Consider the following 13035-nt stretch of genomic DNA (forward strand, 5'->3'; position numbering starts at 1 on the left):
GGAACCCTGTTGTTTTTGTCTCCCATTATTGGTCAATCAGATGTAGCTGGCTTGCAGTAGTCGATGGTCAGATGTTAGCTTGCTACAGAGGAGCCCTACATGAGCTCTGCACCACGTGGCCAAAAGTCGTTCAAGCATGTGCCCAGTGACATTTCAGATACCCTAAAACACCCAGGATGGTCCAGCAAGCAAGACACAGGACTTAAAGGTGACCAGCATGGTTTTGTGTGTTGAAGACCAGGTGAGATACCTTAGGGCATCTCAAGTGGCATGGTAAGGTGAGGAATAAAGCTACCAAATAACTGATCTCCAAGATAAGAATCCATTTGATTGGTTGCGAATCTACAGGTCTGCATTTAGTCAGATCTACCTCAAACTGCCCGCTTAGTTCCCTGCTGGCTGACTGACCTGCTTTGCATAATCTAAAATAAGCCTGGGACCTAGTTCAGAGAAAGCTAACCCTCATCTGCTGCTGTAAGAAGCTGGACTCAGTCCTTGTGGGGGGAAAAAAAAAAATGTCTATCACTTCATTCTCTCTCCTTTTCCAGATTCTCGGAGCCCTTGATCAAGATGACCAGGCTGGGAAACAGAAACTTGCCTACAAACTTGAACAAGTCATAACCCTCATGAGCATAGACAGCTGAGAACTGTCCTGCCAGGGACACCCTGGGAGGGATAAACCAAGTCGTGCCTCACTCAAGATCATCATCTTTACCAAGTGCAAGTTCTGATCGGCTGTAAGCAGAGTCACCTGAACAGCGCTCCTCTCTCTCTCTCTCTCATTTCTTTCTCTTTCAAAATCTATGGACAAAGCGACAAAGCCCCAGGGGTTAAAAGAAAAGACTGCAGAGGAATCTTGGCTCTGGGGTTATCAAGACAGTTGGGTGGAGCTCTCCTTTTCATAGCTTCCCCTCTGCCTTTGCCCTAGAGAGAAACTATTACACACAGCACCCCCCAAAACCCTCCCCCAACATCACACAATCACTCTGCAGATGGGGAATTGGGAGGTAACTTCTGTCATGCTGCTTTAACTGCCCTCCAAGGGCTGTAGCCTCTGGAGCGGACATGGAAACGAACTCAGTATTACTAAAAGTCTCCCCAAGGGGAAGGCAGCCTGCCTGCAGGGATCCTGGAGGTCAGGAGCAAATCTCTCCTGCAGAGCCATTGCAACTCTATCTCTTGATAGTGACCCACTGGGAGAGGAACCCCAAGGCTCCCTGAAAAATGCCACAGCTCCGTCCAGAGTGGGACCATTGTGGCTCTTATCTGCCTGGGCAAACAGCAGTGTAGCTACTCTCTTGAGACAGGGGAAGGGTCAAGAGGGGAGGAGGAGACTGACGTTCCCCTGCCCACGTGTTTCATAAGGTTATTCTTATTTTTCAAAGAGACCTGTGTCCCTTCCGTCTTTCCCATTGTGTCCTGTTGGTCGTAGCACTGCGGCAAAAACGCTCTCTCTGCTCAGTGGCATCCTGTCGGTGGTGGTTCTGTTCCTTCTGACAATGGACACTGCAGCATCTCCCTCATTCCCACCTCAGCTTGGAAAGCAAGAGCCAGAAGTCTCATATTGTTCCAGGAAAGGTGCTCAGCCTCAAAAACCAACCAGAGGTGTTGTTTTTTTTTTTAAAGCTGTTAGTTCTTTCCATTTTATTTCCTCAACTGGAACAAAGCTGTTGTTTTCTCATGGTGGAATATCAGAAGGATACTGAAGGACTTGCCATGAAGCAAGGTAGTGCCTAGGACTGATGGTAGAAGCTTCCTTCAAAGCCACCCCAAGAGGAAATGTCGCCACACATTTTGCAAGGAAATCTTGGAGGAAATCCAAATGAAATACTGCAAAATATTCTTCTATCTAGATACTCCCAGCTGAACTGCATGTCTTCTGGAGGTCTCTGAACCGCTGTAAGCTCATCTGCCTTTTAGTGCCAACTCCTGGTCTTTCCTCTTCTCCATTTCTGGAATCAACAGGCCTTGCTGAAGGCACAGTTGCTGCCTGGGAAGGATTTTCTCTCTGTTTACACTTCCTATCCCTTCAGAAATCACTGTCACCACAGGACAATTGTGGGTGATTACCCTGTCCTTTCCTCTGCTCAACTCCTCCAGAACAACATCTCAACCTGTTTCATGGCCAACCAAAGGAGAGTGAGCTCCTGTGTCTTTTCTGCATTTGGCTATTTTTTTCATACAGCTGCCAGCCTGGGTAACACCATGGTTCGGCATCATGGGAGACCCTCAGGGTCTGGAGAACCTTGCACCTTGTACATCATGGAGGCAAGAGCTGCGTCTGCATTCATCTCACCAGAAATGAACAGTGCTCACTAGCAGGTGGAGGAATGGCTTGATGCCATGGAGAATCAGCCCACATCCATCTCACACCATCCTCAGAGCTACAGCCTGGATCTACTTTGCACCTGGAGGAAGGAAGGGGTAAAGACAGGGTGTATAAATTGATTACAGAACGAGTGCTTTTGGTTTTATTCATGCCTCTTGCTAGCAAACCAGAGCCTCTTCAGAGCAACGGATCATGAGCGTGTGTAATGGGGGATGTGGTGCAAACAGGAGTCAGTCAGCAAGCGGGTTTCGTTCAGCCAAGCAGATACACTTGTAGGCAAGTCTTTCTGAAACCATTTAAAGAACAGCAGTCCAAAACTGAATGTGTGTGTGGGGAGAATATCACAAGATTCATGTTGAAACGGCAAACTTAGGGACACGTCTTGGTTTTAAAACCCCAGACATTTCTCTCTTAATTATAATTATTATTATTTTGTGCGCGTGTGTGTGCGTGTGCGTGTGTGTATCTGTGTGCGTGTGTGTGTTATTTCCTTTTTAATTTTGCTTGCTTTCTGTTTGATTGCTGAGCTGATGGACTCATCATGCACCTTATGGACATCTCAGCATTTTTAAGAGGCCTGCGCATTAGGGATGAGTTGGGTTTGGTTGGTTCTGCCATGGTTTTGTTGATCCATTTAGTAATGTTGGCGCATGTTCCAGACCCATTGATTATGGCTGTGAAAGTGGGGTGGAAGTCCCACCAGAGCCAGCGGTAAGAAAATTACAACAACAACACAAACACAATATTTTTTATAAGTACATAAAAAAGGAAAATTAAAAAAAAAAAAAGAAGAAACCAAAGGTTTTGACAAACAAAGTGCCACAAAAGATAAATATGGACCCTATTGTCATGCCTTGTACTCACAGCTGGATGGTAGGCGTCTAAGGACAAATAGCTGGCTTGGAGGGAAGTGATTATGAGTGATGGGCTATACTGCCTGGACATGCGCACATGAAAGGAAGAAGAAGCTGTTTAAAAAAAAAAAAAGTATCAAAGTGAACTGGTGTAATCCTGCACTGTTACTGAAGTCAGAGGAACACCACGGGGGAAATTTGAGACTCACCCTGTTTCTTTTTGATGTTTTCAGGGCTGTGTTTTTGTTTTATTATGGTTGTTTTCCGTTGTTATTATTTTATTCCTTCTTGCTGGTACGGAGTTTTTCACCTGTAATATATATATATATATTTTTCAAGAAAAACTTGAACACCTCAGAGACACTGAGAATGAAACACTTAGGGGAAATGGGAAGAGCCATGAGATTGGTGTCTTAACCCTTCCCAAGTTCCCGTTTAGGCATTTCCGTTCTCTCTCCACACTCTTCTTTCCCCCATCCCCAGGATTTGAAAGAAAAACTGTATTTTGCTTCTCTTTCATCTCCTCCTTATTTTTCTTTTTGTTTTTCTTTATTTGGTGTTTGAGCTGGTTTCAGTTTTCGCTTGCAAAATGTGCCAGAATTGTGATGTAAATGCGTGGGCTTCCTCCCCTGTCCCCTTCAGTGCCCTCCCCATTTCCAACCACTGTCCCAGCATCCCCCAGTCTGTGAGAGGTCTTGGCATCTTTCTTCCCAGCCTCGCCTGTTGAGCTAACTATTTTTTAAGTGCATGTAAAATACAACTAAAAACAAAGACACAAGCAGAAGAATGAGCCCTACTACAACATGGATGCGTTCTTTTCCTCTTCCTTTGATTTGTTTCGCCCCACCTCCCTTTCCCCACTTGACCAAAAATGCCCAATAGGTGGTATTCCACACTGTTTTTCAAGCCACATGGAGAGAACTGGAGCCAAAGTCCCTAGAAGTCAATGGCCAGGCTCTTAATATCCAGAATATGCCAGATGACAAGGTATTATGGGTTTTTCTCAAACACTGCAATCAAGACAATGAATGATGACACTTGCAGCACCATCAGAAATGAGGAAAGGGAACTCATGAAGACTCTCTGTGGTCCTACTGAGAGAGCTAAGATTATTTCTTCACTGCAGAGTTTGCTCTAGGGCTTTGTACCTGGGTTAGAGGAACAAAAGGTGACCAATCCCTCTGCAAACACATCATGTGCTCCCTATGAGTGTGCTCACCTATCAGTGTCACAGTGATCTGAGACGTAATCTATCACATCATGTGCTTTTGCACACTGAGCCTTCCAGTAAACACTGTTGTGGGAAAAGCTGTGTGTTATCTGGAAGAAGGTGTTAGAGATTGTTAGCACTTGAACAGATAGAACAGGACAACTACCAAAAGGAGAAATACAGCCACCCGAGGGCATCTTGCTCTCCCAACATGCCCCAATCCTTCTCTTCCCACTCTTCATTCTGTCTTGAACGTATCTGAAGTTTTGGTCCAATCCAGAATACACCAGCCTTGCTCCGTTAGATGAGAGGGCTATGCCAGTTTTCTCATCTGTAGTTTTACAACTGTTCTTGTCTCCTGATACCTTTTTGACACTGGAGACCATAAGAAATTGCTACGGCATGAAAAAGATTTGCAAGCAGAATTTTGGTTGGTATTTGCTTTAACTGAAAAGTGATTACCAAAGTTTCCGGATCTTGTGCATTAGCCCACAGGGAAGTGTTTACCATAAAGGGATAAACACCAATCAAATCACATAATTCATAGAATCATAGAATCACCTAGGTTGGAAAGGACTTTTCAGATCATCTACTCCAACCACCAACCTAACTCTGACAAAAAACATCACTAACTCATATATCTAAGCACTATGTCTACCCGTCTCTTGAATAACTCCAGGGATGGTGCCTCAACCACTTCCCTGGGCAGCCTGTTCCAATGCTTAATAACCCTTTCAGCATAATGTTTTTTCCTAATATCCAGCCTAACCCCCTCCTGGCAGAACTTGAGGCCATTTCCTCTTGTCATTTTGCCTGTTACTTGGGAGAAGAGACTGACCCCCACCTCACTACCTTTCAGGAAGTTGTAGAGAGCGAGAAGGTCTCCCCTCAGCCTCCTTTTCTCCAGGCTGAACACCCCCAGCTCCCTCAGCCGCTCTTCATAAGACTTATAATCATTGTTTTTAATAATGCTATTGAAAACTGATGGATACAGAGCGTTAAGAGTGCAGTGGCTACTCTCATGGCTGAGTCAGCCACCACAAAGATTACACATCCCTTCCGCATTTCCTAAAGGCTGGAGGAGGTCCTAGGTCTTGCCATCCAAACTGGGTAAGCTGTGGAGCAGGCAACTGATGAAGTGAATGAACCTCAACATCATGGTGTGAACTTCAGGCTCCTGGCCATTCACAGCCTGAGTTTTCCTGCTTTGCACCCAATGCTGTTCCCGTTTCAGAGTATTGTTAGGTCCGTGAAGTCCTTCAGTTTTCCTCACCTCTGACACTGTGCAATGCCCCTTCCTCCAAAAAAAGTTTCATTGTCTTACACGGAAACGTTTTGCAGAGAATACTTTGAAAGGAGGGTGTTATTTGGGATGGCTCAGTTCACTATGCTGTTAGAGAAGCACCTAAGGGGACACAGGCTTACAGCAACAAATTAATTTGTAGAAGGATGTCAAAAGAAAAAAAGAAAAAAAAAAAGATTTACACTTGGAAAAAATAAAACCACCAAAAAAAAACCCAGCGAGGATATAAAGCTGCTTAGTCTAATCAACCTGTCACGTGTGTGATTTCTGTTGTCGTTGTTGTTGTTTGTTCATTGACGCTTTTTTTGTGTTAATCTTCTGTTCTAAAAATGGAGAGTTTACCTCAAGAAATTCTTTCTGCTTGGAAACAGATCACCTCAAAGACACTCGCAGCAGAGAGCAATGTGCAGGGAAGCTCAGTAAAGCGAACCCGAGTGTGGAAAACAGGGGGAAAACCAGAACATTTAGGCTCTTTCAGCATTCCCTTCTCTTGCTGGTGTGGTCTAGTGTGGCTCCTTGACTCTGAGGGCAGCATATCCCAGTGGGAGTGGTTGCTGTTCACTTTCAGATAGACTGAGGCACAAGAGCCAGTTGGAGAAATCAAGGCATATGTCCAAGCTTGCAGTCCTTTCTGAAGTATCTTAAGAGAAACTTGGTGTTATTTAAAATTTCTGTGCTGCTCTTTCTCCAGTACCTGGAGAAAACACACTTTCCAGTCCAGAGTGGGGTAAGGAAGCAGAAAGATTAGGTGCTAGCTAAATGCTCCCAGTGTTTTCCCTAAGGAATGAAGACGAGAGGCAACTGGATTATTTAATGTCACAAGACAGGCCCTTCCTAGTGTCTGACCCTGTGTCTTGGACATACACATGAGCCCAGAACTCTCATTCTTTGTTTTGCTAAAGCTTCCACCTTAAACACAAAATCAATGTAAAGACATATCCTTTCACTACAGTGTTACTAACAGCCTCAAAAAGATGTCAAGACAGCATTAGAAAGGAGGTTGGGATCCTTTTTCTTAGGTTGTTGTTGTTGTTGGTTTGATTTTCTTTTGAATTGATCCTAGTTAAAAAATAAATAAAATCTATACTATTTAAATTGGAATCCCGTTGTTACTTGGTAAAGGCAAAGCTTCTGTACCTTTGTTATAATTAATTGTATACCTGTGTATGTAAATATAAGGCATTCCTATTTTGCAGTCCAGAACAAAAAAAAAAGAAAAAAAAACCTATTTGTAATATAGAATAAAGTTTATTAAAAAAAATAAAGAAATAAAAATGCCCCGGGCTGTGATTGCTGCTTCTTGTGGCTGAATGGAGCCAGAGAAAGGGAATTCAAGTGAAGGCGAAGCATGAGACTGGAGACCATGTAAGTGCTCGAAGCAAGTCCACTTCACATCTACCCCGTAGGAGCCCTGTCCCAATTTCAGGCTCCCTCACCATCCACAGTACCTGCTCTAGAGTTTCCTTAGTGCTCCAGAGAGTCAGCACACGTTGGCGCTTCACATTTGACTTCATGCTCATGCCCATGGGCTGGGCTGGGCTGGGCTGGGCTGGTGAAGTGTGGTGGGAAGTGGATCCCAGCTGAGCAGACCCCAGCTGTGTGTATGAAGAAGGCAAAGGCTTGGGGATCAGCATGCTTATGTCAACAAATGACTGGGGAAAGCTTTCTTCCACCAGTCCACTCCCTCCCTCTCTTCCTTTCTTCCCACCTCCATCCCTTTCTCTTTTTCTCTCTCTTTATTTCTCTCTCATGCAAGAACCCATTTATTGGGTTATTTTAAATTTTTTTGGAGAGGTGGAATCCAGCCAGGTTATTCCTTTCCATCTATCTTTGGGGTGTCATCAGCTGTGCATTTTGAAGATGATCAACAAGATCATGAATTCAGGGATGCCATTAAAGGAACCATATCCTGTGGCTCTTGAAAGTCCTCACTGGGAGTCTCTGACTCTTTGGCCATTAGAGTAGCAATTGTCACACTGGGTTTCAAACCCTGAAGAATCATAGGTAGTCTTACGTGGACAAGCAAACACCCCAACCCACTTGCTTCTTTGTTCCCTGTGTGTCATGCCAGGCCTGAGGCTACTGCAGCAAGCCCTGCTTGCAGCGCTGGTGGCTGGCCATGCAGAATAGGAAGAATTCATCTGTCCTGAGCATCTGTATCCTTGGCTGGAGGCAGAAGAATGTCTCTGCAAGGGAGAAGGAAGGATCAGCTGCGTGTAGGCAGATCTGCAACCCTCTTTCTGCTAGGCACAGTCTCTCATCTCTGCATCTATGGTCAAAGTTGAAGATGTTCCCCAGGCTGTGAGAAATGCAGCCTCCCTCCTTCCCCTGCCTCCTACCTCTGCTCTCCTCCCACAGGCAGCAAGAAGGAACAGTTGATGGACACTCCAGTTTCTAGATAGCTTAGCTTAAAGCAAGAGGGGGAAATCTATTTTCCTTTTCGCACATCTTCCCCCCGGCCACTGTGCTCCCCTTATGCTACAGTTATTATCTTATGATACCGCCTTTTGAACAGCTGTTGCAAAGAGTTAAACTTTAATGAAGGAGGTCAGATTCCCTGGGACTGATGGCAGGCTTGGTCAAGCCTGGGCTGGGTTTGCACTGCTGTGATGCCGGTCTGCATGGTTTAACACATCAGCCTCATCATGTACCCCAAAGGACAGGAAATTTGACCTGAGACACCTCAGCTGAAAGCAAAGTGGAGATAAAAGATTCATAAGTGCTTTTAACTGACCCTGCTCTTGCAAAACCAAACTGATATAAGCAGAACCAGGTATCTTCGGAGGTGGAAAGGGGATGTGGTGGTGGTGACTTTTGAAACTGCCATCTTTCAATAATTCATCACTCTCACGGCAATGAGACATGGCAGAGGAGGTCAGAGCTGTGTACCTGCTCCCTCCTTGTGTCCCACATTCCTCAGCAGACTCACAGCTGGTGCTGCACATAGCCCCCAGCCTCCCTCTCCCCACAAAGCGGGGACAAAGCTCTTGTCCTCATTGTCATCCCAAGAGCTGGGAAGTGGCATTGGCATCCTTACCATCCCCCTCTGCCTGTGTACCTCCTAGTACTCTGACAGCGTTTCCCACTATTCCCCTTCTCCCAGCCAGCGCTCTGTCCTCAGTTTCACCCATCAGAGAGGAAAACAGAGTCAGGATTGCATGCCTAGAGCTGGTGCAACTCCTGCCATGCTCATAAGGGCTAAGCCTCTGTTGCCCACCGAGGAATGAGACAGCTGGCAGGCTTTATGGGCTTTGCAGACACCACAATGCCAACATTAGGCTTGTGGAAAGCAAACATCTCTTTGCTAAACTGTGATGTGCAAGTCTCAACTCAATGGAGAGCATGGAAAAGAAGTAATAAAGTGGGGTTCAGAAAGGGAAGGGGGCAAAATGAAGCTCTGACAGCTTGTGCAGTAGGCTTCAACAAGTGTCTGGGTACCTGTAGATGAGCAGCATACGTGCGCTGACAGGTGGACCACATCTAGCCGTGGAAAGGAGACATCTTCGTCCAGCTGCTTCTTGGGACACAGCAAAAGAAAAGTCCTTGTCACCCAAAAGGGCTCGCATCAGTCTTCCAGCACACCCCAGCAGCAGGTCAGGCAGTCACAGCAGTGTGTTGCCCATATAGGTATCACCCATCAGAAACCTCCAAGCAGCAGGGTGAAATTCAGGGACTTATGCTAGAAAATTTTGTGTGCAAAAAAGTGCTTCAGATTTCAGCTATTCTGAAGTATTCATGTACTCAAGGAAACAACAAAAACACCTCTAAAGAAAAGAATTATGAAGGCTTTTATTTTGGGGGGCCTTTTTTAAACCTAAAATGAAATATCTCACAAAAGCTTCCTTCCAGACTAAGTGGTTGTACTTAACATTTATGCAAGAGTAGATTTACCCTGAGTCTCTGCCAGACATTGCATAAACAGAGAGAGACATGTCAGTGAGACTGGACAGGAAAAGGAAGAGGTGGGGAGGAAACTGAGGCACGAAGAGGTGAAATGAGTTGCCCGCAATCACTCATCAGCTCAGAGGTAAAGCTAGGGTGTCTGCAGCCTGTTTTTGTTCATTTCCAATCAACTCAGTCACTATTTTTGCAATTACACGCAACTGTATTGCATGTTTGTGAGAATCCATAGGGTAGGGCATGCTTGGGACTACACTGTGGTCCTGTAGCTAAACCTCATATGTGATACGTACCGGACCACAGTTTCCTCTTTTCTTCAGTGCCAAGACTGGGAAACAACACAACACCAACTATTCCCACAAACACGCCTTTCCAAGCATTAATCGGGGCTGCAACGACTTAGCACAGCCAAACAAACAGATTCCAGGCTTGTGGAAACTCCCTGTTGTCAGTCGTAAGCTCAAAATATTTGCTTTCAAGGGGATTACATGTGTGGTCTTGCTACTACTTAGTGAAGATTTTACCTATTGATTCAACAAGAGCTACAAGAGTAGGAGCAAGGAGGAAAATCTCCGACATGGATATGTCCGCAATAGGACAGGGCATCAGTCTCGTGCCTGCTGGGGCCCTCTGGAGATCCTGAGGGACCTTGGCTCAGGTCCTGTTGGTCATGTTTGCAAGTGCATGACAGAGACAGCACAACTGTGCTGGAAGCACCAGCCACTTCTCCCAGTTTGAGCCTCTGAAATGACTCTGTTCAGCTCCAAATGGGCTAAGATGGATATTCAAGGCCAACCAGTTATCTACAAAGCAAGCAGGAGCCACGTTGCTATCTCTTGATAAGAGAGTTGGTTAATAATTTTTTTTTTTCTATCCATCCTGGATTCTCCCACCCCCAAGCTACAGAAAAGAGGCATTTTCAAAGCTTTCTTACTCTTACTGTCCACAAGTGGTGATAGCCATTTCCTGCATCTCAGTCCATCCCTCCTTCAAGCTCCTCCACTGAGGAAATGGTGATTTGCCTCAAAAAAATTGACATCCCTGTGACATCCTCCGTGTAAATGACATCCCCGAAGTGCCCCTCAAAAACCTGGCAGCGGAGAGGGTAGGGCAAAGCTAGGAGCCGGTCTGCAGCTCAGCTTCCCAAAGCAATCCCAGATGTCAGCTGAGAGGGACTGTTTCCAGCAACCTGGAGAGCATTCAATTTGCCTTTATTATTTCCTGGTTCCCTCAGCCGCTTTCTGACACTTCACAGGTTCGGCTGCCTGTATTGTATTAAGCTGTTTCCCCCACCGCTCCCCTTCCTGGGTTTTTTTCTGGTTCAGCAGAGTATGACTCCAGGAACAGCTCTCTCGTGCCCACTGGATGTCACTTGTACAAGGGAACTGACAGACTCTTCCTTGTGTTCAGCCTCAGGTTCGTTACCCTCACTGAGGCCGTGAGAGTGATGGGGACCATAACTCTGAGTCACTTGCCCTGGAGAGGCCAGCTAGCTTCAGTATCAAGGTGTGCCAGCACGCTGCAAGGCAGAAAAGTGATTCTGGGACCAATGAGGTTTTATTCAGAGTCATCCCAGCAGGATCTCTGCAAAATCACCTCTTCTCATGCTGGGGAGTCATCTGAATGGTTGTAGGTATTTTCTTCCGTGCTAGTTGTCCTGTCTCGCTGCACAGTCACCAGTCAAAAACAGGTCCTTTCAGGATATGATTCATCTCATTGCAACCTCAATGGCTAAAATAGGCCAGTGAACGACAGAGGAAAATGCTTGTTTCCTCTTGCTGACCCTAGGGAGGTTGTGGGGAGCTATCCCAGCTGTGGATGGTTGCACTATGCCTTTTAAAAGCCAGGTGGAATGAATCCCACCAGTGGGTTGGCTTTGACCTCTCTTGCTGTAATTCCTTTAGGAAAGGGAATGTCTCTTGCTGTAAATGCAGCAGAGCCCCAAACTCCTCTGTGGTGCGCTGTATGTTCCCACAACCCAGCAAGCATTTGGAGGAAAGCAGGAATCAGTTTGGTCTTTTGCCTTCGGCTAAGACGTTCAAAGAAAAAAAAAATGAAAGGAGAATAAGTTTTATTTTTATTATTATTATTTGCTTCTTTGAATTTCCTGCCTTCTCATAAATTCTAATGGGAAATGTACTGACTGACCTTATAACTCTCAAAACCAAATGTGATGCCAAGACATCTCCACAGGCCAGCTTTGTTTCAGTACGCCATATGGGATGCAGCCCTTGTTCCTGCAACACAGGCAAGCAGATCACCAGTTAGTCACAATTCATGACACACAAACATTTTATGGGTAGGAACATGACAAGCAGATAACGCCACCAGGCATTATGTTTCTCCTGGCTACATCTGTGCTAGTAAATAAAAGAAGGCCAAGGTGGAGCATCAGGCACTACGCTGAAATTGTCTGCGATGTTTAGCTGTTAGCATGCTCCCCGGCACAATTTTGGACAGTGCCAGCTAAATCTGTCCCAGAGAATGCGCAGGGACAGTTTGGGAAGAGCAGTACCAGGGATTTTTTACCTTCAAGTATAAAACTCCATCCGGTCTGGCTCCCTCTGCCCTATGTGCTCTTAGATACAGTTGCTTCACTGGGGCAAATATACAGAGCTAGACCAAAGAAAGGCACATTGGGGAAAAGGTCTACTGGGTCAGATATCTGTAAAAAAATACTGGAAAACTACTTTAAAAAGTAGCTATTTTAAGGCTACTTTAAAGGTTCTGTTTGTTATGACTGTGAGAGTGCGATGCTTACCTGTTCAGGGTTTGTATGTGGGGATAGAAGAATGAGCCCTGAGAAATGCTTGAGGTTGGCTTTGAAGTTAGATTTGAATTTTGAAACACAACCTTTTGGGGGCAAACAGATGATGCCAGAGAGAAATCTACCCACCGGATCAAGTGATGCATCCCAGGACATCCCACCTTTGTCCCTCAGACACTACTGACTGGCATCAAGTTGGTCCTACGAGCGCTGCCCTGTCCAGTTTGATTAACCCTTTGCTGGAGGAGGACCAGAGTGCCAGAGTACAGACCCTGAGGTACTGTCAGGACCTGTTCTTTGCAACGTTACGGGGCAGGTCTACAACCATGGACATGAGAGAGATCTCATGTTCTGAGTTAGGTTTCACTCACCAGCCACAGTACAAGGCGGACCTTCAGGCAGCTTACAGCCCCTTGATGTCCGCAGGGAGAGCCAAATGGAAAACCTCCAGTGCTCAAGACACCAGGGCCACTTCGATGGCCTTGCCATGGCTCTGGTCCTGCACTCTTCTTTCTTTATGATGGATGACTAAGAAAGCAAGAAGGCTGCAGGCATTGATCTGATTACATTAACGGTACCTAAGTCTGCTCTTTGCTTTCACGGTACCCAAGCCAAACCAGAATGCACTCGCCAGGGAAACTGTCTCATAAAACTGCCCTGCTTTGGATTAGC

General features: G+C 45.7%; 1 protein-coding gene across 1 annotated transcript in view; it reads left to right on the forward strand.

Annotated features, from left to right (window-relative positions):
• PLXNA4 (plexin A4) overlaps positions 1 to 3090 on the forward strand; it is a 472240-nt gene extending 469150 nt beyond the window's left edge. The window contains exon 32 of the mRNA XM_074573192.1: positions 549 to 3090. Coding sequence (XP_074429293.1) covers positions 549 to 644 — 96 coding nt within the window. The 3' untranslated portion in view covers positions 645 to 3090. The remainder of the gene's footprint in view (positions 1 to 548) is intronic.
• Positions 3091 to 13035: the final 9945 nt, after the last annotated feature.

This window comes from Larus michahellis, chromosome 1, assembly GCF_964199755.1.
Source record: "Larus michahellis chromosome 1, bLarMic1.1, whole genome shotgun sequence".
Lineage (NCBI taxonomy): Eukaryota > Metazoa > Chordata > Aves > Charadriiformes > Laridae > Larus > Larus michahellis.